Source organism: Anopheles maculipalpis, chromosome 2RL (assembly GCF_943734695.1).
Source record: "Anopheles maculipalpis chromosome 2RL, idAnoMacuDA_375_x, whole genome shotgun sequence".
NCBI classification, from domain to species: domain Eukaryota; kingdom Metazoa; phylum Arthropoda; class Insecta; order Diptera; family Culicidae; genus Anopheles; species Anopheles maculipalpis.
The window spans coordinates 43,474,371-43,501,470 of record NC_064871.1 but is presented as its reverse complement, the minus strand read 5'-3'; the positions used below and the strand labels follow the sequence as shown (position 1 = coordinate 43,501,470).

General features: G+C 45.1%; 9 protein-coding genes across 10 annotated transcripts in view; 5 read left to right on the top strand and 4 right to left on the bottom strand.

Moving 5' to 3' along the window:
* Positions 1 to 27,100, top strand: part of LOC126557814 (fumarate hydratase, mitochondrial-like) — a 269,371-nt gene that overhangs the window by 140,423 nt on the left and 101,848 nt on the right. The window lies entirely within an intron of this gene.
* LOC126556895 (centromere protein J) overlaps positions 1 to 27,100 on the bottom strand; it is a 190,017-nt gene that overhangs the window by 121,140 nt on the left and 41,777 nt on the right. The gene's annotated exons all lie outside the window — the stretch shown is intronic.
* The window catches only part of LOC126556580 (fatty acid synthase-like), a 187,281-nt gene that overhangs the window by 127,066 nt on the left and 33,115 nt on the right, over positions 1 to 27,100 (top strand). The gene's annotated exons all lie outside the window — the stretch shown is intronic.
* LOC126559833 (odorant receptor 85c-like) lies at positions 1,798 to 3,470 on the top strand. Its single transcript, XM_050216005.1, has 3 exons — positions 1,798 to 2,769; positions 3,172 to 3,327; positions 3,395 to 3,470. The coding sequence occupies exons 1-3, from the start codon at positions 1,798 to 1,800 to the stop codon at positions 3,467 to 3,469; spliced, it is 1,203 nt and encodes a 400-aa protein (XP_050071962.1). The 3' UTR covers position 3,470.
* LOC126558800 (60S ribosomal protein L6) lies at positions 3,887 to 4,763 on the bottom strand. The gene has a single exon (XM_050214869.1). It carries the CDS (start codon positions 4,701 to 4,703, stop codon positions 3,903 to 3,905), a length of 801 nt encoding a protein of 266 aa, XP_050070826.1. The 5' UTR covers positions 4,704 to 4,763; the 3' UTR covers positions 3,887 to 3,902.
* Positions 5,138 to 6,541, top strand: LOC126558890 (40S ribosomal protein S3). Its single transcript, XM_050214973.1, has 3 exons — positions 5,138 to 5,277; positions 5,754 to 5,950; positions 6,031 to 6,541. The coding sequence occupies exons 1-3, from the start codon at positions 5,248 to 5,250 to the stop codon at positions 6,539 to 6,541; spliced, it is 738 nt and encodes a 245-aa protein (XP_050070930.1). The 5' UTR covers positions 5,138 to 5,247.
* On the bottom strand, positions 10,720 to 13,000 carry LOC126557263 (dihydroxyacetone phosphate acyltransferase). The gene is made up of 3 exons (XM_050212970.1): positions 12,767 to 13,000; positions 10,930 to 12,695; positions 10,720 to 10,855 (listed from the first exon to the last, which is right to left on the bottom strand). The coding sequence occupies exons 1-3, from the start codon at positions 12,989 to 12,991 to the stop codon at positions 10,720 to 10,722; spliced, it is 2,127 nt and encodes a 708-aa protein (XP_050068927.1). The 5' UTR covers positions 12,992 to 13,000.
* On the bottom strand, positions 17,355 to 23,321 carry LOC126556668 (uncharacterized). Of its 2 annotated transcripts, none has more exons than XM_050212078.1 (6): positions 19,462 to 23,321; positions 19,139 to 19,382; positions 18,186 to 18,473; positions 17,744 to 18,106; positions 17,558 to 17,674; positions 17,355 to 17,488 (listed from the first exon to the last, which is right to left on the bottom strand). In XM_050212078.1, exons 1-6 carry the CDS (start codon positions 23,319 to 23,321, stop codon positions 17,360 to 17,362), a joined length of 5,001 nt encoding a protein of 1,666 aa, XP_050068035.1. In that variant the 3' UTR covers positions 17,355 to 17,359. The 2 variants fall into 2 exon arrangements, with proteins under 2 accessions (XP_050068035.1, XP_050068036.1); XM_050212079.1 differs by having other exon boundaries at positions 19,169 to 19,382; positions 19,462 to 22,958.
* On the top strand, positions 24,182 to 25,956 carry LOC126557711 (tigger transposable element-derived protein 4-like). The gene is made up of 2 exons (XM_050213579.1): positions 24,182 to 24,860; positions 25,031 to 25,956. Exons 1-2 carry the CDS (start codon positions 24,182 to 24,184, stop codon positions 25,954 to 25,956), a joined length of 1,605 nt encoding a protein of 534 aa, XP_050069536.1.

Genomic DNA, 27,100 nt, shown 5'->3' with positions numbered 1-27,100 from the left:
GTGGCGAGTGGTGAACATTTTTATCCGTTTCCCGCGACCTCCACCACACACCATGGTTTGGAGAATGCGCCAATTTTTCTCGTCTTTTGCTTTCTCCCAAGGATTTTTTCTCTTCTTTCCTATTCCGCCCTGCTATTATTGTTGCTGCTGTTGGTGCGCTTCTTTGTTCCTCGAGTGTCCTTGATCTTTCATCTTCCGCGGCCCATCATCGGCAGTCACTACAGCGGTACTGCAGTGGTTCGGTTCCCTCCATGGTTCCACCTCCTTCGGTGTACTTTACGGGTGTCTGTGTGTGTGTGTGTGTGTGAGAGTTTGCTCCAGTCGGTCTCATTAGTTGCTTTAAATTTGTCATCCCTTTTCCCTGTACTTCACCGTACACCGAACAATAGTAACAGGATGACGGGAAAGTGTGGGGATGCTCGGAATTCACCGGGATAGACGGGGAGCATACGTTCTGCCAGCTTGCAAAACTTCGATACGCGCTGGATCAAGCGTAAGGCACCACACCAACATGCCAATTGTGACGGAAAGGGCAAGGGGATGGATACACTGCCATTCCCTCCCGGTGGCGCTCCTTTGGAGGTTGGAACCGGTATATCGTTGTACCACTTAACAACCACATCATATCATGGTGGTGTTGGGATGCACCACAAGAGCGCGTAATTGTGTCCTTCGGTGATGTCCTCCGAAATAAGCTACCCAGTTATCTAACGATGGACTACTTACGGATAGGATAGATAGCCCCACTGTAGCCTTCTGGAAGGTGTTTCTGGTGTAATAATCAGATCCGCACACCGCAGAGGACACTTGGCAGGTTTATTGTTGAACAAGAAAGGGAGGTAGAGAAAGAGAGAGCGAGAGAGCAGTGAAATGTCTGCAATGCTACATCATCATCCCTGCCGGACCAAAACATGTTTTTGTGCCAAACCGGGAATGGTCCCTTCATGTAACCGAACATTACGACATTCGTCTGTTGACTTGCTCATATTTGCCATGCCACTACTTATAGCAGGTTCCTTACATATGTACGCACACTCGACACCTTCTTTTCTGAAACCACATGAGTGCTGGATGGATGTCCTCCTCATGTTTATCCTCCTTTGCAGTGTACTATTCGTCTGGCTACGGTCAGAAAGATGGATAAAAAGCAAGTCCTCGATTGGACCCGTTTGGTTGCATTCTGGAGTGCGTCTCAAGGCATCTCATTAATATAGACTTGCGCCCTATCCACATATCCTTCTATCAGTCCCCACCGCACATCAAACGAGTGTAAAGAACAAATCAAGCGAATGAAAATCTCGATAAAAATACCTTCTTTTTTGGTCTGTATAATGCATCTAAAAATGACACAAGTGTTTATGTACCTTAAACAAGCGACAGAATGTAACACAAGTAGAGTAATCCTTAAAAAAAGATGATAAAAATAGCTTCGGCTGAACGCTCAAGAACCTAAAGCCTAATTAGTCACGTGGTCTGGTGGTTTGAATTTTCAATAGACCGTTGAACATATCGATCGATCGATGGTTATGGCGGACGTTTGACGTTCGAACCCACTCCATTAGAAAGGATGTAAAGGAGCTTTTAAGGTGATGTATTGATCTTCTTCTCCCCACTGGATCCCCATAATCCATAATCTATGTGAATGGGATTTTACAAATTCAATGGGAGGGACACCTTATCCGGGGTGCTCATCAGTGCATATTTTATCAAACTTTTAAGCGTTCCGATTCCGTTAAATACCGGTCAACCAACAGAGTGGTGCAATTTTCAATCGTGATTACACTCAGCACACACCAAATGGAGTCAAAAAATTCAACCGATTTGGTGCAATTTGAATCGTTTATCCGTGTACCGGAAATATTTTTCACCATGATCGGTGTTGCCCGGTACGGTGAACCGAAGCGTACGCTACAAGCACACCTCAAGCAACTGCTGTTCTGGTCATCGTGCGCCAATACCGGCTTCTGTCTGATCATCGAGCATATCTACTTCGTGAAGGCGGCGGGTAATTTTACCAACTTTCTTCAACTAACGGCACTGGCACCGTGCATGGGCTTTACCGCACTGTCCTTCGTCAAGATCATGACAATCAAGCTGAATGAGACGAAGCTAACGGACATGTTGCACCGGCTGGATGCACTGTTCCCGAAATCGGCAACCCTCCAGCAACGGTACGGTGTGTTTCAGTACAACCGTGAGTCGGAGGTGGTGATGAAGTCGTTCTCCATCCTGTACATGATCCTGATCTGGATGTTTAACTTGCTGCCGTTAGTATCGATGGTGGTGGGTTACTTTGCCGACGGCTCGTGGCATAAGCAGTTGCCGTACTTTATGTGGTACTGGTACGATTGGAACGAGCCCGGTTACTTCGCAGTGACATTTCTGCACCAGAACTGGGGTGGATTTGTATCGGCCGTGTTTTACCTATCGACCGATCTGATGTTCTGTGCCATTGTTCTGCTGGTGTGCTTACAGTTCGATATAGTGGCGTACCGGTTGAAGCATGCACGGCCGGATGATCACCAGGAGCTGTACGAGTGTGTGCGCATTCATCAGACGGTGATCGAGCTGTGCAATGAGCTAGAGCACATGTTTTCACCTTCGCTGTTGGTTAACTTTCTCAGCAGTTCGGTCATTATCTGTTTGGTTGGGTTCCAGGCAACGGCCGGTATAACGCCAGCGGATTTGTTCAAGTTTGTGCTGTTTCTCGTCTCGTCGCTGGTGCAGGTCTATCTGCTTTGTTACTATGGTAACAAGCTGATTGTTGCGGTATGGCGCGAATAGCATTCAGATCCGTAATAGGTGGGTAGATAAATCTTTGTCCTATGCATGATAAAAGGATTCATTTTTTTTTATTGCCTTCGAGGGCGTGGCAGTGGGTGCTCATAGCGATCTAATATATTTTCGAAGCAATTTTTCAAAATATAGTTTATCATTAGCTTTAAAATTAGCACTCTGTTCATTACTTCCATCATTGGACTTCAATTTCTTTCCAGCCAGCATTCGTTTCTGGTGCTTTCCAAGTTGGCTAAAACTGACAAAATTTTTAATTATTTTTTGTGCCGCGATCAGGACAACATCTTATCTACCCACCTGTTAATAGGATAAGAGAGAGAAGCAGGAAAAAAATGTTTATATTACGCTTTGTTTTTCGTTACAACGCCTACAAAGAGCTCGCAAATACCCTACAGTGCTTTCGAAGGGCAATGGATTGGAGCATCTGTATCTTACCAGCGATCGTTGCTGTTTGTTATGTTGCGCTCAACTACGGTGCAGAAGCTTACTGCGCTGAAATTCTCCATCGTTTCGTTGGCAAGCTATTCGAAGGTAATTCCTTGGTAGGCTGTGAAGATTATCGCTTTAAAATCATGTAAATCGTTCTCCTTGCCAACAGATACTTAGCACCTCGTTCTCGTACTTCACACTGCTGAAAGCTATGTACGAACCCAATGAAAAGAACGCGAAGTAAACTTACCTGGTCACAGCAACCATCGAGAGTAGTCGAGGTAGAGTTAGAGAATGGGGACTGAATAAAACCAGTCTGCAAAAATTAGTCGGCCACCCACCACCAACATCATCCGAACATTCCCTCTTGGTCTCGGGTTTCTCATCATCAAAACGCCTCAAAACGTACACGGGTTATTATTTAAAGAGATAATCTTTAAATTTTATTATTTCCTTAACGCTGATCCGTGGTCAGCCGTGTGGGATGTTTTTTAGTGTAAATTAATCCTCGCCGTCGGCCACCTACTCCTCCTAAGCTAGCTGTTCCGTGCCACTTTGTTTACACGCGCACATCAACTGCCAACTCCCTCCTTATTGCCCTTACAAGCCCTTCGTCGTGAGTTTTCTCTTTTTCGCCATCCGAATCCTATTTGGCGACAAGCACACAAACACACAATCTAGAACTTCATACGGTGCGGGAACATGTTAGAGCGCAACGAGAACATCGACTTGAGGTAGCGCACGATCAGCTTGCCGTCCTTGTGACCCTTGATAGCGGTCAGCACCGCAGTATCCACGGCCTTCTGGTCAGCCTTGCGCTGCTCGGTCGGCACGTACTTGAACTCCTTGCGGGCGAAAATGTCTCGCTCGGTACGTGTGTCCTTCTTCGGGTGGATGCGGCGGAAGTACCGGTCGTTGATGTGCTCCGGCAGCTTCAGGCCCTTCAGCTTGATGCGCGTATCGGTGGCGATGACGTAGTTCTGCGCGATACGGCGCATCGGGCAACCGTTCACCTGGAACGGGCCGGTCACGAGCAGCAGTCCCGTCTGCAGTACCTTCAGCAGCACCACACGCTTGCCCTTATGGCGGCCAGCCAGCAGGATCAGCACCTTGCCCGGTTTCAGCGACTTGCGGACGTTGCGCTTGTGGTTGCGGAAGCATGCCTTCGTCGTCGGTTTGCTTGGGAAACGTTTCGTTGGCAGATCGGCCTTGTTCTTACGCAGCAGCACCGTACGCTCGCCACCGTTCTTCGCACCGCCAATCTTCTTCACAACAGTGACGGGCTTCTTCGTCTTCTTCTCGGCATCCGACGAGTACGGGAGGCGCGTTTTGATCATTTTGCGGCGTACAATACGGTACATTCCGCTCGTGAGCAGACTGGCCGGGTACTTGTTGACCTTCTGCACCTTTTTACGGTCCTTTCGGACTTTTTTGGCAACCTTGGCCGGCGCGGCGGCCTTTGTTTCGGTAGGGGCCATCCTGAAACACGTGTAAATAAGTGAAACACACTCCGGGAAAAGAACCTTTTGAGGTTAGTGGTTGGACAATCCGCCACTGTCGGTGTTGGGGGCGCTGCCGTCCGCTCGTGCAACGCAAACGTTATTTTTGACAAGTCTACCAAAAAAACGCATAGCTGTCAGAAAAAATATTATTTATGTGTTTCGTTTTGTTTCTCTGCTTTTTTGCGATGCAATTTGTACTACTATTCACTAAAAATTACATTTATCGTATCTCATGCATCAATCTCATGCATATGCGCCGTTTTACATTGGAAAAATATTATTGAATATTCCCAGAAACGTACGCATTTTTCGTTTGACAGTAAAATGTGCGTTCCGCGATTGAACTGTGCGTTTTTTATGTCGACCTCCGTTCGTCATTCGTCAATTCGTTTCTCTCTCCCTCTTCGTTGATTTCTCTTTTACTTTTCCCACCCCCTTTCATCCACAATCCAATTGTACCGATCTGACATCTTTCTTTTCTGCTTCTACCACGTTTTACACAAGTTGTGGTTCGGACAAAATGTACAACACCGTGTCGAAAAAACGCCGGGTAATTAAGCCTTTTTGTAGTTAAATTACGTACCAACCGAAGGTCCAAACTTCCGTGCAGCGAGTGATGCAGAAATATGGCTAATCAGTGCAATTTTACCTCGATAAACTATTGTTCAAAGTTTACCCTTCCTGTCGGAACACCGAAAGCGAAGCCTGCTACGTTTGTGTGCGTGTGTGTGATGTGATGATGGTGTGAAGGCTTCCGGTTGTAAATACATAATGATTTTGTTGGTCCCGGCATGGACATAATCCTCTGACAAAACACTGTAACAAAATAATCTCTTCGTCGCCGTGTAGCGTGTTCCGCTTAGTCGGAAAACTGTTGTTGTGATTAGCCATAACCTCTTCGTTCGCTCGCTGCCCAATCGCGCCAGCCAACCAGAAACCGGACTATGATCCACTCCTTCTGCAAGGTGTATAGTCAACAAAGCTGAATTCTGATTCCTGTTTTTTTTTGTTTTACTTCTTCCACAGTTCGTGGCCAATGGCATGTTCCATGCTGAACTCAACGAGTTCCTGACTCGTGAGCTGGCCGAAGATGGATACTCCGGTGTGGAGGTCCGTGTAACGCCGACCCGCACAGAAATCATCATCATGGCCACCCGCACCCAGAACGTTCTGGGTGAGAAGGGTCGCCGAATCCGTGAGCTGACTGCTGTTGTCCGCAAGCGGTAAGTTTCCACTACCCCAAGGAGAGAAGCTATGAAATATTTACTAATGGTTCCTTATTCCTGTACGTTGTATTTTCCAGCTTTGGTTTCGCTCCCGGCACCGTTGAGCTGTACGCGGAGAAGGTGGCCACCCGCGGTTTGTGCGCTATCGCTCAAGCCGAATCGCTGCGCTACAAGCTGATCGGTGGACTTGCCGTCCGTCGTGCGTGCTACGGTGTGCTGCGCTTCATCATGGAGTCTGGAGCCAAGGGCTGCGAAGTGGTGGTATCGGGTAAGCTGCGCGGTCAGCGTGCCAAGTCGATGAAGTTCGTCGACGGTCTGATGATCCATTCCGGTGATCCGTGCAATGATTACGTCGACACCGCCACTCGTCACGTGCTGCTGCGACAGGGTGTGCTCGGTATCAAGGTGAAGATCATGCTGCCGTGGGATCCGAACGGCAAGATTGGCCCGAAGAAGCCCCTGCCCGACAACGTGTCCGTGGTGGAGCCGAAGGACGAAATCATGTACACATCGCCACGCAGCGAACCCAAGTTCAAGGTTCCGGAGCCGCTGGTGGAAGCGAAGGAGCAGCATGTCGTCGAAGCGTGAATGGTGTAGCGCGGACAACGGTGTACATTCGAGTAAAAGTGCTGGGAATGTTCGTGTAAGAGGAAGGAGAGGCGCGGGGATTGAAGGATGAAAATATATAATCGATTTTTTCCAGACGGATGAAGATTCGGTTGGAGAATACATAATCTCTAATTGTTTTGTTTATTGTTTGCGTTTGCATCCTAAACACATACATACATACGTTGCATTTTCACACCCATAAACTACTTGGATTGGCCTATCGTCCAGTACTGATGGGACCGTTCGTCGAGATTCCGCGTCGTTTAACTTCACTCCAGTCGACAGCGGAGAAGAACGCACTTGCAATGATTTGCTTAAAGTCTAATCGCCGCTCGATGTCCGGCTGCAGTAATCCTTCCAGCAGTTCGCGTGCATCCGCTGACAGTTCCACACCATCCGGGTACTGTACCTCGTGATAGCAGAACACACCGGACGGATGGCAAGAGACGAACTTGCGCTTCGTCAACATCTCGAACATAATGACACCGATCGACCAGAAGTCGGACTTTGGTTCGAGTGGTCGCTCCGGTGCGACGTACAGCTCGCGTATTGCGGATTGTTTCGGAGCCTGATGGGTACCGGCCGTTTGGCAGAAGTACGAATCACCCCGGCGGTGAAAGTACGTCAGCATCAGCTGTCCCTCTGGGCCGAGCAAGAGATTATCCATCGTGAGATCGCTGTCAAAAAGGAAGAAGGAAAATTTAAACGATTTCTTGAATCAGGAGGGGACAGTTCTGTTCGTTGCCAGTTTACCCGCACACAATGCCATTAAAGTGTAAACTATCGATCGCGATCACTAACTCGCTGATCCATCGACGAACGCTACCTTCCGGTAGGAGATCCGGTGTCGGTTCGCTAACGCTTGTCGTTTCGCTAATACTTGACAGTCTCGCTAAACCTAATTGACTAGAGTGAGATTTGCTAATTTCCGACTCCTTCTCGGAGGGTGATGTGGGAGACAGTAGCTTACTGTCAGGATCCGGCTGGGTGGTGGTGCCAACGTTCGAATGTTCGCCCGATTCTTCCAAAGTTTGTGTAACGGATTTTAGTAACCGTTGGCTGCAGGAAAGTAATTCTCGCACGTCCATATCCTTCGAAAGTGCATCGAACGAGGGAATGATGAGTTCCGGTTCCTCTTGTTTGTTGTTGTCGTCGTCGTCGTATTCTTTCTCTTCATCTGGTCGTGCTTCAAATGCTACCTCATCCGTCTCGTCATTCACGTTACAATCAGCACCGTTGCTGTACTCATTGACCAGTTCCAGAAAACCGGAATCATACCCAGAACAATTCGGTTCATTTTGCGTGATCTTTTCGTCGCCCACCGTGCCGCCACCTACTGTTTCCTCCGAAATCGGCATCTTCCCATCCTTCCCATTGTTCCCTTCGCTTTCTATTCCTAATTCTTCCAGCAATGGACAATAGCTGTCTGGCTTTCGATACGAGCGGATAAAATCCCACAGCTTACCAGCACAAACCAGCCGCAGAAGCAAGAAAATACCCCCATCCGACGCTTTAAAGTAGGCAATCAGCGGCACCATGTAAGGCACATCCTGCGGGAAGATGGTCGCACTCGAGAACGGTATACCGGACGGTGGTGGCCGCCGGATGCTTTTCATGATGTAAAACTTCTTGTCCGTTACGTCCTGCACCTGCATTACCGTTCCGATCACTTTCACCACCTTGTAGCGTGAAAGGTAGTTAAGCGGTCTTTCCAGCAGCTGAATCGGTGAACTCGGCATCATCAGCTTTTCGTCCGCCCGATTTGTGTCCACCGTTTGCTCCAGGAACCGTTCGTAGATATCTTCCGCTTTCGCGACATACTTGCAGCTCTTCTCTTTGGCAATCTTACGACGCGTCACATTGGTATCGTCTTTCGCGCCACTAAGCAACCGATCAATTCCTGCTTTGTACTGTTCGAATGCACGTTGATAGTCACCGTTGGCTTCCGCCTCAACCGCTTTGCTGAATATCATTGCGGCAGCTACGAGATAATCTACCGGCGGCTCATCGATCATGGTGGCCATGGATTCACCCAGCAGCTGCTCTCGTTCCGGTTCCGACGTGGTGCTTGATGCGGTTCCGGAAATCATTAGCTCACTTAGTGACCCGCTGCAAGCGAATGGTAATGGAGCTGAATTCGAACCATTGATTCCTGTGTCTTTGTGGCTGGGGGGATTATTCCTATCGATAGTATCACCACGTTCATCGACTTCCTCGCCACCGCTGGTACACGACTCATCCGTACCCGTGCCACCGTCTTGCCCATCGCGACTCGGATCGATCAGACTTAGCTCATCAGAATGTCCAATGCCCAGCTGCTTTCTTATTGTCTCGATATTGCCACCATTTCCATTGTTTGTACGGTTTTTCTTCACCGCCGCACCATTATCATCATCATCGTCTACCGACTCCTGGGCACTCACCTCTAGGCCCTCCTTTTCCGGCACTATGCCACGGGTGAAAAAGTTAAGAAAAGCGTGAGACCGATACAACAACGGTTCTTGACCAGCAAATTCCAACAGCTGCAAAATGTACAGTTTGCGCTCTTCAATGACCGCCGGATCGAATCGCTTAAAGTAGGAATGTTCCGCTAGTGCCGGTACTGTTCCGGCCAGATGCCGTTCACGATGTCGCCGTACAAGCTCTTGGTAGAGCTTTTTCACCTCGCTGAAACGCTTCCATAAGGTGACACGGGTAAGCCCTTCGGGATGTGATCGGGGGAATACCTACAACACAAGGAAAGCATTAAAACACAAATGAAACACCACACACAACTCCGTGGAACGCGAATATTGCCGCTTGCGTTTGCTTTACGGTCCACCTACTATCGAAGTGATGCGATAAATGGTGAAGCCCTTGTACTTGCGCGTTTCATCGCCCACCGAAAAACTGTGCACCCATGTTTCCGTTTTCCTTCGCCCCACTAGCAACATTTCCCGTACGAGCAAAAGAAACTACTGGGCGTTACATTACTCGATGTAAAACGGAACACCGATGGCGGTAGAACTAACGGTAGGAATGTGTTGCGGAATGTGGCATTTGCAGTACGATTTTAATGCAAAATCACAGACACAGGGCACTGACCATCACCAAAACCAACGGCTGCTGCGATAGGGCAGAGGAAAAACAAGCGAGTGAAAAGAGAAAGTACACCAACCTGTCACAACACAAACAATTCCGTTTGACAGATTGAGGAGAACAAAACGCCCGTGTCGGCCAAAACGATATAAAAAAGACGTTGAATTTGTTAGAAACATTAAAATAAAATAAAAAAGTAGTGACGGTCGCCAGGGTCCTCGTTTAGAACCTTTCACTTATTAGAGATGTTGTCGTCCTAACGACATCATAGTTATTGAATTCTTTATCGCCAAGGCATCGTAGTCGAACATTATGAGACTTTGTATTCCAAAGAGCCGCGTTGCCCAAAAGTCCTCATACTTCTAGTCACATCTGTGTAGGGTGCTCGAGGGAGCCTCGCCAGTATAACGGCATTGTGGCGCAAGACATTTCAAGAAACTAGTTCAGAATCATTTCGGCCACAGTCTTCCCCCAAGTAAGAGAATCCGCCAGTGCATTGATGTACTTGGTCCGTAGTGGACTCGATCCAACCAACGGGTCAACGGGTCGCCGTCAACTGATACTCTGCTTCCAAGTTGGTCGGTAGCGAAGATTAGCGTTGTATAACTTACTCCTGACTGGCATATGCGCCTTTCTCCTTCAATATTGACGGAGGTTGATTTTGCGAGCGGATTGGTTGGGTCAATCTATCTAATTAGACGTCTGATTTGAACCGCAAAACTTTTCTCCTTTATAAATCAATTAAAACGTTCATTTTACGATTTAAAATGAACTATTTCCCACAGAACAATTTCTTTTATTGTACCTCTTGAACTGCAATGCCTTGAAGCGCACCCTTTTGCCCCATACAAATTATAAATGCACTCTATCACTTAAACAATCTATTAGCTAAGCATTCTAACAAAAAAAACTACAAATAACACACAAAAAAATCTTTGCCCCGGGCAACCCCGTTACAGGTATTCATAATGAGTGTATACCGTCGTTATCTATATAAAAGTAAACATTACAGGAAAATTGCATCTTAGTATGAAACAGTGTGTGGTGGTATTGAGCAAAACCGGTCGTAATCCTGCGGTTTACAATTTACATCCCGTTACCGCATCCTGGAATGTAAGGTATTCGAAGGGAAGCAGCGTACAGTAGCGCTTTAGTCGTTGATTTATGGACTCGAGCATACCATCCGTACCAAGATCGTAACAGTACACATTATCTCTGCCGAGTAGGAAATGGGAGCATTAAGTTTCCAGTTGTGGATTTAGAATTACCTTTTTTTCGCATTAACTTACCTTTTCGATTTTCTTATTGCACCGGCCGTGACTAGAGAGTGCAGCGCGAGACTAATGCTATCCAGCGACAGACAGTACGGATGAACGTTGCGCTCCTGTCGCAATAGCTGCTGCTCCACGTGCTGCTGAGCCGCGGCAAGATATTCTTTTTCGGTGAATTTTTCCGTAGCTCGAAACTGTTCCTGCAGCACATCTATCGCCTGAAGGTAAGTGCACAGGAACGGACCAAGCGCACTTAGATACACATTAGCCAGCTGTTGTTGTTCGGCGTGTGGCTCGACGAAGTGTAAAGTTTCCACCTGCCCGGCTGGATTCGTCCGCAGTATTTCTTGACGATAAAGATGATCCAGCGCAGCATCAAATTCAACCGTCTCTCGACGTTCGTACAGCACAAACTCGAGACCGTACAAGCTTCTCAATTCTTGCACTAGCCTGACAAGATGACTTCGTCGCAGTGCAGTATCACCTGACTCGTCTATAATACTCCGTGCAGCGAGCAGTACCATTGCCGGGACGGCCAACCAGTGCAGACATGGATTGCAGTACAGTTGCAGAGAGAAAATTGGCACCGCCAGCTTCATCACTCCGTCTGTGAGATTGTATCCTTTCAGCTTTCGTTTATCCACCCGACTAAAGTCGTGATGCGTCCGAGCGATCGTTAGCACACGATCAGTCGTAAGCTGCAGTATGTTGCGATGCACATCTAGTGCAGCCAAGCACAGCGGCTCCACATCGGCACACCTCTCTACCTCTGTAATCGCACCGAGATCCTCAAACACACGGCCCAGTCTTGCTACACCGTCAACCAGCTCATCGAGCGTTACCGTTTGTCCGTGATACTTCCTATAATTGTAATATAGTGCAACGAGATGGAACGTGGTCAATACCATACGATGCTGCTGCAGATGAACCACATCATTGGCCAGATTTTGTATCGCATCCCGTTCTTCCTTGGCTAACGTTTGGGCAAAAGTTGGCGCCACCGTATGCCGCGTACGGTTTAACCCATCGCCGAAGTAATCTTTCGCCGACAGAGGATCGCCAAACTCGAGATAGATCGTGCCAAAGTTTTCCCGCACAATGCTCAACGCTTTCAGCAGTCCACGGGTCGTTTCCTTCGGTTTCGGTACGCCCAACAGCTCGTACACGAACAGCTGTTCCTCGACCGGCCTATCGTACGATACGCTCACCGGAACGATGAGCAAATCTGGCACCTCGCCCATAAACAGTGGTTCCAATGCCATCGACAGTAGTCCAATTTTGGGCGTAAGTGCTTTGTTGCTACGACTCCGTGTGCCTTCCACAAAGAACTCGATTCCACGATCGTAAGCCACTATCAGTTGACGCATATATTCCCGAAAGATGTACCAGTACTGACGATCGTTACCGTACGTTCGGCGCATGTAGAAAGCACCGGTATTGCGCAGCGCACTACCCATACCGGCCATTGAGTAAAAGTCCATCCCGGCCGCTATACCCGGGATAGCAATATTGTAGCAAAACAGTACGTAAGACATCAGAATGAAATCTCCATAGCTCCGATGGCTCGGCAGATAGAGCACCGTTTGACGTCCGAAGCGCGATCGGAGCTGTTCCAGCTTGACCTCATTCACCAGTACACCGGTGTAGATACGATCAAAGATGGCGTTCAGCATGGTACCGAGCGTCCGGATGATGGGCAAATTTTCTGCCAGTCCAATCTCGTCCAACAGCTCCCCGATTGTTTGCGCTAGTTTGGCACGTTTCGTTTTGTCGCTTGATGATTGCTAAAATTGAAACGAATTTAAAGTCGAATGATAACAGCTAGTTAGCATTAATACGAGTCCCGCGTCCTTACCTCATCGAGCAGTAATTGAATTCGTCCACTTGCTAGTACAAGTTGCTTCAGTTTGGCTGGCGTCACAGGACTGTCTCGCGGGAAGGGAACGGTAACTTTGTATCGTTTCGTCATGTCTCGATGGTCCCGGTATCGTGGCGCCAACAGATTTCGATACTCGGATAGCTTGCCCGGAGACAGCTTTATCGTGATGGATTCCACCATCGCATGGCGTGCCGGTGCCATTTTGGGGGATGGAGCCCTGTGTTAAAGTAAAGTCACACCACGATGTCGTTCGTGCGAGTTTTCAAAAGTGGATAAGTTAATTAGTGCCCACGTGCTTAGTGTGATGAGCTAACATTGCACTGATTGTGCGGAACGATTCGGGATCGTGTGAAAGAGAAAGAGCAATGCCACTTTCCCTTCTCACACTCGCCCCTAATCCTTGATAGGGATAATTGTTTATCTGTGTGTTATCAGCGTATCCCGTGGAGGTGTGGTCAATCATCCAACCGTGAGGTGAGTAACGGGTATATAACAAGTTAGATAAGCTCAGTGGTGTCGGTTCCTCTACGGTCCCACAACAGATGATAACAACAAAACCCCAGTTCCGGCAGTTCGTAATCCGCAACCGGACACTGTGTGACGGAAAGCCAAGTTTAAGACATACCTTTGCTTGTAGCCGTGTGTCGTCGCCTGCTATGTTTGTTTGCCACTTTATCAATTTATCTGCAAACTGCTCTATCCTAAGCGGGGTTTCATCGAACAAGAAAAGGTTGACCTTTTCCGACCTTTTTTCCTTTTCTCGTTCTGTTTTGCTTAGTTGTGAAGCCACAATTTTCACCAAATTCCATCAACTATTTTACTACCTTTTGTGAACTCCGTCCGTTCGTTCACTGCTTTAACACGTTTGCAAATTTTGCTACCAGCACTGCTCACTAGTCTGGTAATATTTCGTTGCCGTTTTTTTCATCACTCATCGTCATCATCACGGCACATAGTTTGCGCAGCACACATCGTACGATATGCGTTCATAGCCGAGTTCTTCTCTCGCAACACGCAAAAACCCCACCACCCGGCTGGCTGGGGTTGGCTGAGGTTGGCTGGTTTTGTTGGAGAGCGCAGACACATGCACGATAAAAGTGTATTTGCCGTACGCGGCCAGTTCTAGAAAGGAACGCACATTAGCAAATTGCCCCCGAACGAAAGTAGCTCACTTCGCAGCCGATGGTGCTGCTGCTGTGTGACAATCACGGTTTTGGTGCTGCTGACCAAGTACTCCCCGCCGAAACCGGTCCCCTAAAGGCTTCCTAGCCTTGGACCACTTGACTAGCAAGTCAACTCTTTGCATGCCTCGGGTTTCATCACTCGAATTCCCGGCAACCTGCCCGCACAAGCGCAATGTACACAAACAAAACCCGTTTCTCTTTGGCCGTTCGTTCCCCTTCCCGTGCAAGTTTTTATCCACTGACGGTTGCGGGTGATGCAGTTTTGCAGACAGTGCTGCCAGTTAGGAGCGTAAAAAAATTTCATGACATTGAAATATTTCACGATACTTATCGTAATGGCGCCAATAGGTTTTTTTTTGGCTAGCCAGCGACTACATACAAAGGATTTCTTTTTTCTGTTGAGAAAAGTAATAAAAAGTTATCATAAGTACAAGTAACATAAGTTTAATTCCATAAGTAACATAAGTTTCCCACCAAACCAACCTACAGAAATATAGCCTAATTTCTTAAAAACCAGTATGGATATAGCATCAATTGCTTTTAAAACAGTTAAAAATAGGATTAGAAACAAAGTTTATCAATAAACGGATTTCGGTGTTTCGGATCTTCGGAACTTTTTGGATAAGTGACTACTCCTCCATCCTTTTTGCCAGTGAGATTACATAATTTTCTTTATTTTCATACACTTGACCGAATCGAATGTGCTGTGTCTTATCCAGCAGTACAGAGAGTAGAATGGTTGATTTTATTTAACGAGTATGTTTGTTTTATATGTTCCTTCATTCGCCCGGTTCGAGGAAAGGGACATTAAACATTAGTCCATATGATTGAGAAGTGTATTGTTGCCAGCCAACATGACCATACTGATGATTTCTTTACCTTTTTTCTGTTTAAGTCACAAACACTTATCAACGGATAAGGAAAATTAGGCTATTGTATGATCTTCTGTTTTCTTTTTCCGTCTCATTAGTAAACAATCGTCCTTCATTTGCTGCTACTGCTGCTGCTGCTGCTGTTGCTACTACTACTACTCAGTCAGTATACGATCGGCCCCGGGTTGAAAATCTCATTCTAAACAGCACCGTCTTCTGCTAACGGTGTCTTTTCCTCTACCACTCATCCTCATATTATTTTTTGTTTCAAAAGTGTTATACAAGAATATATACGTATATACGACGGGCACAAGATAAAGTGGGGTAATATCTTTTTGTGGGTGTATATATATATATATATATATATATATATTTTTTTATCATTATTACGAGTATGCATACGGGTGTATAATTCATGCTTTTTGTGGGTAAGTGTGTATTAAGCAGGCTTACGATGTAACAATATCCTAAACATTCAGCAGATATCCTTGGTTAAGAGATTGATTGAACAAACCGTATTATTACTAACGTTTCTTTTAACGCAAAGCGATCTTTTTTTCATTAATTTACAGATGTATATAATATATAACCAAAATATACGCAGTTATCCTAATATCGACAATCGAAAACGGAATCTAAACGAGAATGAGTGTTGGCATTAAAAGAAAAATTTATGAAACTTAAATACGGCAACTTGCAATCACAATTCAATTTCTTATTGTTTGTAACATAACGCTTTCCACATTATTTGACTAGAGCGTAATGGATAAAATGATGAACTTAAAACAAATCAAACTAGTTAGATATTCTGTAAAACTAACGCTTTCATTAACTTATTCGCCTAACAGTTTTCTCAGCGTGATGATGTAGTGTTAGCATGTGACAGTATTAAACAATTGCATTTTACTTATCGCGCAGCATTTTCTATCACGTAAATTTACGTTGAAGCCATTTGAATGTTTCCCAGTACAAACGTATTGTCGGTAACAATTAGATTTTTTTTGCATTATGTTTGGTTTATGTAACTTATTGTTTTAGCAGCTTTAGCGATTTGTTTCAATACGGGGGCAAGCAGTTTGGTAGAGAGAAGGCATTCAAATTTAATCATTTATTCTCATTACTCATGCGTGTTTGGGTATATTAATATTCTTGTTCCTGGTGCTCCTGCTGCAACCATTTACTTATACATTTTTGGTAATATTGATGTAACGTATTTTTCTTTAATTTGAGAGCACTGTTGTATTTGGTTTGTGCACTACGCGTCTTTTGTTAAACAATATGTATGGTGTTTTTTTTCTTGTTGTTGTCATTTAACGCGCATGAGAACATGTATGATATTCAGATATAAGTGCCATTTTTTCTAAATCTTATTTTGAGAATGAGAAATCAATCACATTTTGAGTATAGTTTGCTCGTGTCCGGGGTGTAATCACCATATCAACTCCTACAGGAAACTTTCTACCACTTTATAATCCGCATAAACCACGGTACACATTTAGAAGCGAAAAGCGTTAAGCTCTAGAGGGAAAAACGCAGTAGGCAACGCATTAGCTATTTCAATACATGAGTAGTATCCAGCCACCCAAGATTGTATAGATAATTTGTGTGTGGAAAAAGGGTCAAATAACAATGTTGAGAAAAAGGGTACATTGTTTTATGTAGCATGGATATGACCAAACACCTTTCTTGTTTTCTATCGTGAAAGACACTTTGATATTTACTTAAAAAAGCTTTTCACGTGCCTACATTTTTCCATAGGTGTTTGCTGCATTCATATTTAATGTTTTTGCTCTTCAAGTGAGTCACCACGTCGGCTATAACAGACATCTCTTTGGTAATGATAATATTTCCATCCATATCATGGCGGATGGAAAGATTCGTTTGGGTTTGTTTTACATCACACTTAAAGTTACCTTATTTTGTGTAAAAAGTAAATTTCACAGTAATAGAAGGTAAAACAAAAAGTAAACAAAAAATATATAATCCAATGCTTTCCCGGTGAAGCCACTACCCTGCTAGGCGCATTCTCCGTCAAAACAGAAAATGATCCTTTACCGAAAAGTCAAGCATATATACAAAAAAAACGAGAACACTTTTGCATATTCTAGCATCACCTTGAATTTGGAATATTCTCTAAAGTCTTGCACGACAACTAATCGCTTTCCAACGTAACGCAACGCAACGCGTTGTTTTGGTTTCTGTGTTTTGGCTTTACAGCTAATAAAATAAACATTGTTTTATTCTATATTAATAATGTCTATAAAACTAGTAATACTTTTACGTTATTGCACTTTTGCGCGCTCTTAAAACTTCAAGCATACCCAAAACGTGGGAGAGGGGGAGGGGGTAGTTTTGTATTCCCAATATGTTGATTTAGCGTAACCTTTTTGCAATAAAACATAATGAAACAATCACAATGGGAAATCAAATGTAAAATTACGCTACTCGCCTGACGTGTGCCCATTTTGCCTTTTCTTACACCTGTTGGAATTCTCCGCAAGACCTCCATAGACTTATTGCGGATATCCAAGCGCCGCAGACAGCAACGGTTCCCAGGAACGATTGATTTCTAAAAACAGCTTCGAGCAATGATCGTAAACCGCATCATCGCTGCTAATGATGGAAGCCGGAAAAGCTTCATCCTAGAAAGGAAAACAGCAAGCACATTAGAGAAACTGTTTAAATAAATTGCAAACATTGTTCTTTTTTACCTTTTTGGTGTGCCAGATGGATTCGAGCATGGACAGAAAACGTTCCTGCTCGCCACTGGTTGAGAAGAAAACGACTAAATCGTCCGAATTTTCCCGCACCTCTTGGCATTCAAATTCCTGCAACAGGTACAAAATTGTATATTAATCCTTGCCAAAAAAAAGAATAGTTACACAGCTTAAACATACCAGTATGCACCACCAATTGGAAGAGACGGCCGGTATCTTTACGGCGGACATTTCATCAATGCTGGCGCACGTGAGGACTTCGACGCCGGAATTTTTCCCATAGAAACTGCTCATATTAGTATAGCTCTTCTCTTCCGTACTGCCGGCAAAAAAGTCCGCCAAGGACGGTGGACCACAGACCGAAGTACCCGATCGTGACAAACTTCTTGCCGGCGATCCGTTTAGCAGTTGTTGCTGTTGTATTGCACATCCTCTGGTCGGTGTACTGGTGCTGGACGCATTCGAACGCCGTTCTACGTTAATCATCTGACCCGCCACGTTTGAACGGGTTGGTGTACTGCAGTTCGATCGAATGGAACTGATCTATAGGAGTGTTAAAAGATGGAGCAGTAATTTTACTACATTTATCCCCAACCAATTGTAAGAAACAAGCTGCACATACCTCGCTGTAATTATCCAGTCCACCATTATTGCTAGAGACATTACTAATCTTTCGACGGGTGGCGTTGGGATTGATGTTTTCCTTTGAGGGTGAAGATAAATTCAGTTGAAGTTGTTGTATTGATGCTGGGTTGCATGTCAAAGACGGATTGCTTATCTCGCCCACCGTGCTGTAGCTGGTATTCCGGCGTAGCGGTGCACTGAAATCTTCCCGCAGCGTTAACAGATGGTTTGACGTCATAATCAGCGTACATCCGAGTGTACGGCGACGTTCCTGCATCTCAAACAGCTGCGTCCAATTGAATGCATCAATTAGCGAGAAACAAAAGTTGAAACTTGCGTTAAAAATTCGGTAAAAATTAAATGTTATATTACAAAAACTATATGTGACTTTTTTATGTTGGATATTTGACTGGTTATCACTAGTAGTCCTATTAAAAAGGACAGATGGATCGTTAAATTAGCGGTAATTGGGGCAAGTGTGTCACGTTAAGCAATTGATGCTGTAATTTATTTAAACAGGTTTTTTAAAGATGAATATGCTTTTACTGCCATTTTACACTTATGCACCCCAGGAAAGAATGTACGGAAAATAATCATGTATGTTTAGAAAATTTAAATATTAAGTTAATAGGAAGTTAAATATGTGATGGGATGATAAAAGTGAGAAAAATTTACTATTATTCATGAAATGTGGTATACTATATCTAACCACAAGTACGAAGAACTTTGCATACTCGTTTAGTCGCCTCACTTTACTCCCTATGACACACTTGCACCAACTTCCGTTGTACAAAATTGATATGTTCAACCAAGTAAATTATCAACCCACATCATGGACACAAGGTGAGAGAATATTACTGAAATTGCGAAAACGCTACCAAGTTAATTCTAACTTTTGTTACGAAAAGATAAATAAACGCTAAAATAAAATTATAAAACAAGGATTCAAACCTTTGAAGGTACTGTCCGCGTTTCACTCACCCCGCTAGCCGCTTGCACCAGTGCCTGTAGCCAATCGGACGCCACGTACTCATCTGGTGCGGCCAGCTGAAGTGCTCCTGTACGGAGTAGTAGCTCGAAACAGTACGGACGTCCCGAATTAACTGAACGGCGTGCACCTTGACATTCGGCTAGAGCCACTGCCCATGTTGGTAGCTTCTGGGAAGCATCTCCAAAAAGGTAAAGCACCCCAGCTCTGTCGAGTACAAGATGATAATAACTTTAGCATCGCATCGTAACACACACAAAGGGCTCTTCTTAAGGGGTTTACTTACTTAAGCAAAAAGTATCCCGCGGACCAGTTATCTACGAAACCTGCGTGTGACATCCGTCGATGCATCAATGGTCCCTTGATGTGCGGACCCAGCGGTGCTTCCTCACTGCCAAGCGTTCCAGCCGGAACATTCACGACCGCATAGTATTTCCAGGAATCTTCCCGGCTCACGCTCGAATGATCGCGCACGAATGCCTGCAGCGGTGCCAAATGGTCGAGCGTTAGCTGACCAACGGCCGGTAGTACGGATCCTCCGCGGCGTGCGCACAGTTCCAAACTCGACACTAGCCCCTCGGCCGGATATGGTCCACCGGCCAGCAGTACCTGCTGCATGTCACGGGCCGAGTTGCTCAGCAGCACCGTATTCCCGTACGGTCCGACCAATATAACGTCCAGCTCGGCGTACGGTAGCACAAACTTGTTACACAGCCGGTTCCGCACTTGATCCGTAACGTACAGTGTTCGATCGGTGAGAAACACCAGAACCGGTGTCATATAACCCTCCCGGCTGTATCCATTGAACAGCTTAAACACCTTCATTAGCACCTCGCTATCGTTCCGGTAGATGGAGAGCCGCGGGCCGGCCGAAAACAGTTCCACCGGTAATTCGCCTACTCCGATACCACCACCATCAAACTTGACACCCCCGAGTGCGAACGGATTGACGCTTTCGACTCCGGACTGGGCGTACGTGTCGTTGAGCTGGATGCGATCAAGCTGACAGGCGGAAGAGGATAGCTCGATTTCCATCGCTATTTCTGCATTCAGATCCTCGACCAGTTCCCGATTGATGTGCCGCACCGGTCCCCGTGGACAGAGATTCTCAAAGAGCTTTCGTTCGCCGTTCAGTTTCGACTGGAAGAAAGGATTCTGCTTGATCGTGGCCTCGAGGATCTTCTTCTGCGTGACATTGCGCAGGAAGCGATTAATGAGCGAGCTTTTCGAGGCGGTCGATGCGGAACTTGCGGTTGACGACGTCATTGGGTTGTGGCGAGAAGAAGGTCGCTGGTGGTACGACGATCGATTTGTGGGACGCGTTAGATCGTCCAATTGGGGAGTGCTGGGCGACAGAACAGTCGAACTCGATGCACCCGACGTGGATGGATAATCCACTAGCACGATATCATCCTCCACGATCGATTTCTTGTCGGTCTGTTGCCGTTGTTCAACCGATTCGATCAACGATTCCGTTGCGGTATTAGTAGCAGTTACCGTCAGAATGTCTTCAAACTCTTCGGCCAGCTGAGGGTCGATTTGGTTTAAGTTGCGGCCCGCAAATCCTAACGGTGGTGCAACACCAAGATTAAACAGATCGGGACTCATGCGTGACGGACGAGCAGCAGATTCCATACGCGTAGTTGTAAGCGATCTATTTTTCAACGGTGATGACAGGTGACGGTTTGGTTTGAAAGTTCCTCCTCCGCTGCCGTGAGGAGAACCCAATCCCGAACTTAATTTGTCTGAAACTACGCAATGTCCGTCGGAATGCTCACTGCTGCAGGAGGAGATAGTGCTACTTTCCATTATCGTCTTCTCGGAATGCTTTGGCGACGGTGGTGATGGAAGAACGGAACCTCTCGACTGTCTTCTCTGTCGTTGTGTTACTTCATCCAGGTTTCCAGGTTCTCCTTCTCCATCGCCACAGGGACGGGAAGCAGTGTTTGGTGTCGAAGCTTGTGAGCTTATAACATTCATCTTTTGAAAAATTGTTGAAAGTTTCTTTTTGATCTGCGTTTTTCCAATAAACGATCCACTAGTCGTTTCACCAACTGGAAGTTCCTTTTCTTCCTCTTGCGGTGTCCTGTCCTGGCCGTCCTCGAAGCAGTACGACACACCGGTATGCTCGTAGACTGTACTTTCTCCGTTAATGATGAATTTGTTGCGATAAGCTCCTGCACCAACAACTCCAACCATTACACTAACTCCATTAATCATCTGCTGTTGTTGCTGCTGCTGGATCATGTCAGAATTAGTGTTCGAGGTAACGTTCTCTTCATCTGATTGCTCGCTTTCCTTGCTGCTTGTGCCATCGATTGTTTCCTCGCTAGCCGGCAATTCATTTTCCACGCTGTTTTTCCGACTCGGTGCATACAGATCTTCATCATTCTTTCGTCGCAGCTGTTCGTCAACGTTGTGGACGTATTTTTTCTGCTGTCCAGCATTCGTACGACCGCCGCTACGGCTGTTAAAACCACCGTCCAGGCTCTTCGAAAGGAAGGACTTTGGTTTCTGTACCAGCGTAAAGTCATCCTCGAGTATCCCATCATCGTGCGCTTCCGGAATGCATTCACGGACGGACGACAGATCTTCCGATCCTTCCGGAACGCCACGTTCCGGCAGCGCTATACCAAAGATGTCCTTCAACGATCCAAAGATCATACGACTGTTGTCGATCACCGACAAGCGCTGGTGTACGTTGAATTTCTTTACCTTCCGACTGAGATCGTGCTCTGGCACGACTACATTTGTAAATATACTGTTGCGTTTTGTCTTTTTAAGGCAGCTGCTTTTCGGTTTCTTCTCCTTACTCCAAACCGACTTTACAAACTGTTCTCCGTCCTCGTTGCCCGCACTCGCCGTTACATTTCCGTTAAATTCATCCAAATGTTCAATGCTCGGTTCACTGTAGTAACAGTTGTCCGAGATGACGTTATTATTGTTCGAACTGTTGTGCTTGCCGCGACGACCAGCAGCTCCTTCGCTTGATCCGATACACTCGCAGCTATTCGATTTCGCTTGACGATAATTCATTGATTGCACGATAGCACCACCCTCGCCAGAGTCAAGACTCGAGTTGGAATCGGAACAACTACACTTGTACAGCTGTTTCCCACGCAGTTCAGAAGCTTTTGCTGGCTGACGTTCTGGCGGACCGTACTCGAAGATACCAGAATTATCGTACTTCACGTAATTCCGTTCATCTTCCACATTTTCAAACACATCCGTCTTACCGTAGTCGAGCACATCCGAACAGGCATTCCTGTACACGTACTGTCGGCCTTCTTGTGCTTCCTCGTCACCGTAATCCAAACCACCACCAGCAGCATCATCCTCCGTGCACCAGGAGTATCGACCCTTTGATACGGGTTTTTTGCCCATGCCACCCGTCTTGTACGTAATAAAGCCGTGCTCGATGTGAATATTGTCCGTTTTGGTATTCTTCAAGATATCCTCATGGAACGATACACGTTTCTTCGGTGTCTTACTAATTGGGGCCTTCTTAATGCGTCTTCGGTACACGATGTTCTCGCTGTCGAACGTTGAACAGGTGCTGGAGATGAGTTCTTCCGGCACCTGACTTGTGCTCATGCCCAGATCTATTTCGATCCCTTCGCCAATCTCTTGATCGGCTGCCAGCTTTGCTTCACTTGCTGCATCATCCAGGTCCGCCACACCCGCACCGTCCTCTTCTTCTGCCGCTACTTCCACCTCCATCTCCGCTACGGAACGATCATGGTACGAGAAATTGTTATTATTATTTTTTGTACCCTCCTCGCCATACGCGGATGACGCCGACAATGGTAATGGCGGTGGTGGTGTTGGACCACCATCGAACTCGAACCCTCCAGCACTGGAAATCATGGATTCGTTTAGACCACTTGACTCTGAATCCAGCAGCTGTACACCAGAATCGCTAGGCGTTGTATCATCGAGTATGCTGGCTACACTTGAGCTCATTTTTGGTGTTACGAAATCTCGCGCCATATCGTTGGCCACCATCACCTCGGCAGCCAATTTACCTTTTCCCTCCAATCCACATGCCATGGAACCATTGTTGCTGCTATTGTTGTTATTGTTATTATTGTTTGTGTTGTGCAAAAATTCCTGACCCTCGGCTCGCTGCAACGTTACTACATCCATATTGGTGGTCTTTTTGTTAGCTGGTCCTTGCTGACTGTTGTTCCTTTGCAATGGATATATTTTCTTCTATCCAATGTTACCCCGATGTGCGATTTTCCTGTGATGTGATTACACGAATAGTGAAAATCGATCGATTCGCACCACGGTAGACGAAGGATGGCTACGAGGCACAACAGCACGTCGGTGTACTGCTATTACATGCTGCGGCGCTGCAGCTGACGACCTTTTCCGTAGGCCCCCCGTACTAGAAAAACACTCTTTGTGATGTACAATTTTCTTGGCCACTATTTCCTCGAGCAGATACATTACGGACCCCCGTAGCGCACACTTTCCGCCAAGCGTTGCGAGTTATTCACCATTGTGATGTGTTTTGTAACACGGAAAAGTATTATGTACAGCAAGGAATCGTTTTTTCTCCCCTATGAGGAAAATCCTTGCACAAAACTAGGGAAAATCGATGCGTATTTCAGTGACAAGTTTTTTCCTCTCTTCTGGCCAAGCTCGCACTGTGCATTGCGGTCAAATAGTTTGACGTTTCACGTTTACCGATTTGCCTACACCTAGGCGCATTCGAAATGGGTATTCAAATAATCGATGCTCATATGCTGGCGTGTACAATACACAAAAAGATATCAAATTTGTTTGAATCAATCGGATTTATAATGAATTAGATTGTTTACTTAATATATAAAAGCAATAATTGTTTGATAAAAATCAGCAATAAAAAAACACAAAAACATCGTCTCACGCACACCAACATCTTTTGACAGTTCATTCGCAAAGTTCGCTTGTTTACAAAACAACAACACAGTCCCAGTTTCTCTCTCGTGATCAAAATTACTAAAGCTGGTAGTTGTGCAATGTCGCTAAGAAAACACAAATGCTTCTCACAACGCGATAAGCTTAAGATAATAGAAGCATACGAAGCTGGAAAATCACGCAGTGAAATAATTCATGAGTTTGGGTTACCCCTGTCTAGCTACTACAAAATCATTAGCAATAGAGACTCAACGAGGCAGCAGTGTTTGCAGGGCAAGGGTTACGTACGACGGAATCGTAGTTCCGACTATCCTAATCTTGAACGGTGTGTGCTGCACTGGATCAACCAACGGTTTGGTGCTGAAGGGCAGCCACTGGAAGGACCTGTAATAAAAGCACAGGCCAAGCTTTTTTCCATCAAGCTTGGAATCGACGACTTCTCGGCCAGCAATGGCTGGTTGGACGGGTTTAAGAAGCGTCATGATATCACGCTCAATAGATCGCAATATGCGCTAGCTTCAGGTGTGGGCAGACATGGTACTGATTGTTTTACAAATTTGCTCGATGAATATGAAGCGAATGATATTTATAGCATCGCCGTGACGGGATTGTTTTATAAATGTTTGCCTGAGCAAATATGTAAATACCAATCGAAAGAACGTCTCGATAGTGGGATTGAACAGGAAAATTTAACGGTGCTTCTGTGCGCTAACATTACAGGAACTGAGAAGCTACCAATCCTCGTTATAGGACGAACAAAATGGCCGGAGTTATTGGAAGGTTACATATGATTATTATTAATTATTATTATTTTATTAATAATTTGTCGGACCTTCGTGGTCAACAAAAAAATATTAGGTTTTATATTATTTTTGCAAAGTTTCATTTTGTTGTAGTGTTCCATTCGTTACTTTGTCATTCTAAACTAATTATTCAATTTCAATTTTCAGACAAACAAAATCCTTCTGTCCGTTATGAGATAAATGCCAAGGCATGGATTACTGCTCCAATATTTCTAGAGTGGTTAACGGAACTGAACGATAAAATGGTAGCGAATGAAAGACAAATTGTGTTACTAGTTAATCAATTACCCGTACCTGTAATCTTGCCAAGATTAGCGAATGTTAAAATAGTAACACATCCTTCAAAATTCACATCAGATGATACACAGCCACGACACGATGATTTGATCCATAGCTTTAAACAGAATTATCGTTCCGATATGGTCACATATCTCTTGAACTGCAGGAAAAAACGAATAAAACCGAGTATAAAACTATCATATGCTCTTGATGTAATCGCTAGAGCATGGCAGCATGTAAACAGCGATACTATAGTTAATCACTTTATGCAAGCCGGCTGTTGGCCGTATACACTGTGTGATAGTTTATCACAGCAGGAAACGAAGGCCATCAACATTCGGCCAAATAAATCGGAATGGGATAAACTTGCGCTACACGAACCGAAACTGAGCTTCAATGATTACGTCCGGGTAGATGAAAAGGTTGCTGTTACCGGTATGTTCACTAACGATGAAATCGTAGAAATGGTCACGAACCAAGCAAAAAGCGAACATGCAACGGACGAAAAGTTGGGTATGAAAGAGCATCTCGATGAGAAATGGAGAACAATCTGGAGAACAAGTGGTCGAATGACTCGAACGTCTAGTACCGTCAGAATAAGCCGACAATTGTACGCTCAGGACACAGATGGCAACTCAAGTTCAAATAGCTACGAAACAGTTATCGATCAACAAGATGCATTAAAAGCATTAGAAACGTTGCACAAATTCTTCAAACGACACGCCTATCAGGATGCGACTACATTTAATATGCTGTATGATCTAGAAACGCGTATTCAAGCTATAGAAGTGTAACTAAAACTAGCCCATGGTTGGAACGAAAACACTCTGGTGCAAGACCAAAAGGAAATGATGAGTTTGCTGATCATCGACTTGTTGCAAGTCCGCTGAGTTGGCTTTCGATGATCGAATTTTACCATGGTCATTAAACGTTCTTAACTAGCAAACCAAGTTGAAAAGGAATAAATTATCATTTCGGTTAACTGTACCGTCAATATTAATTGTAAATAAATAAATAAATAAGCTTTGTCACTTATAAAACGATGCACGAAGAATGATTCTTTCATAATAAATACTACAATTAACATGTGTCCGAATGTTCACTAGATAAATTCATCGATGCATTTTATTTTATTTCAAAATTTGAATTTTGACTGGATGACTATTAACTATGTTACGGTTTGTTCTTCTAGCATTCTATTCTGTATGTGTGTCTCTTTATCGTATGTATTAGGTTGGGTGTTATGTATCTATTTGTTGCCTTATGCTTTATAATCGATAAAATTCACATCCATTACAGATCCTAGATCCATACGCAGCCTACACAATTCAGTTGCTGACAGACGACACAGTCTACACTGTTAGATGTGAAGGGTGGTGCACGCGATCGTGTCGAATAGCACGATTCGTTGCCTCCATGTTGTTACGCGCGTGTTGCGCTGGGAACAAATTACCTACCAGCTACGTACATACCACACACTTTATAAACTCTCAACATCCTATCTAATAGGGGTTTCCGCAAATGAATGCCTCCAATGTCCATGTCATCTTGCTTACTGGCACTTACATTCGCATTTGTTAGTCCCGCCTGCAACAGTGGATAGCGGCAAGGAAATGTTATGTTCGTTCGGCAATGCTATTTCAAATCGAATATTACTTGTTTTCTTACACACTACCCATCCTATCCTACTACAACCGGGGGCTGCTGCTGAAAGAATCCGGTGAACTAACACTTCCGACGAGGAATATGTTCAATTAGTTCCTAAACTTGCTAAATTTGACGTTTTATCTGTCGGATGATGAGGAACTAATACGCAGGCATGTTAATTCAATAAACTTACAATACGTTATTATTATTAGAAGAACAAAACAAAAATGAGAGAGAACACAAATATTGGAAGCAAATAAATAAACACACACACAATTATTGTGAGATTTC

What these genes read in the sequence shown, in the direction of transcription:
- LOC126558800 (XM_050214869.1), bottom strand. Translation starts at nt 4,703, where the DNA reads ATGGCCCCTACCGAAACAAAGGCCGCCGCGCCGGCCAAGGTTGCCAAA.
- LOC126558890 (XM_050214973.1), top strand. Translation starts at nt 5,248, where the DNA reads ATGTACAACACCGTGTCGAAAAAACGCCGG. An exon ending in CCGTGTCGAAAAAACGCCGG is followed by an intron (nt 5,278 to 5,753) that starts GTAATTAAGCCT and finishes CTTCTTCCACAG; the next exon opens with TTCGTGGCCAATGGCATGTT. An exon ending in ACTGCTGTTGTCCGCAAGCG is followed by an intron (nt 5,951 to 6,030) that starts GTAAGTTTCCAC and finishes TGTATTTTCCAG; the next exon opens with CTTTGGTTTCGCTCCCGGCA.
- LOC126557263 (XM_050212970.1), bottom strand. Translation starts at nt 12,991, where the DNA reads ATGGCACCGGCACGCCATGCGATGGTGGAATCCATCACGATAAAGCTG. An exon ending in TTCAATTACTGCTCGATGAG is followed by an intron (nt 12,696 to 12,766) that starts GTAAGGACGCGG and finishes TTTCAATTTTAG; the next exon opens with CAATCATCAAGCGACAAAAC. An exon ending in GCAATAAGAAAATCGAAAAG is followed by an intron (nt 10,856 to 10,929) that starts GTAAGTTAATGC and finishes CCTACTCGGCAG; the next exon opens with AGATAATGTGTACTGTTACG.
- LOC126556668 (XM_050212078.1), bottom strand. Translation starts at nt 23,321, where the DNA reads ATGGATGTAGTAACGTTGCAGCGAGCCGAGGGTCAGGAATTTTTGCAC. An exon ending in CGCGGACAGTACCTTCAAAG is followed by an intron (nt 18,474 to 19,138) that starts GTTTGAATCCTT and finishes AATTGGACGCAG; the next exon opens with CTGTTTGAGATGCAGGAACG. An exon ending in CCAATTGGTGGTGCATACTG is followed by an intron (nt 17,675 to 17,743) that starts GTATGTTTAAGC and finishes TACCTGTTGCAG; the next exon opens with GAATTTGAATGCCAAGAGGT.
- LOC126559833 (XM_050216005.1), top strand. Translation starts at nt 1,798, where the DNA reads ATGGAGTCAAAAAATTCAACCGATTTGGTGCAATTTGAATCGTTTATC. An exon ending in GTAACAAGCTGATTGTTGCG is followed by an intron (nt 2,770 to 3,171) that starts GTATGGCGCGAA and finishes ACGCCTACAAAG; the next exon opens with AGCTCGCAAATACCCTACAG. An exon ending in CGTTGGCAAGCTATTCGAAG is followed by an intron (nt 3,328 to 3,394) that starts GTAATTCCTTGG and finishes CCTTGCCAACAG; the next exon opens with ATACTTAGCACCTCGTTCTC.
- LOC126557711 (XM_050213579.1), top strand. Translation starts at nt 24,182, where the DNA reads ATGTCGCTAAGAAAACACAAATGCTTCTCACAACGCGATAAGCTTAAG. An exon ending in ATGGCCGGAGTTATTGGAAG is followed by an intron (nt 24,861 to 25,030) that starts GTTACATATGAT and finishes TTCAATTTTCAG; the next exon opens with ACAAACAAAATCCTTCTGTC.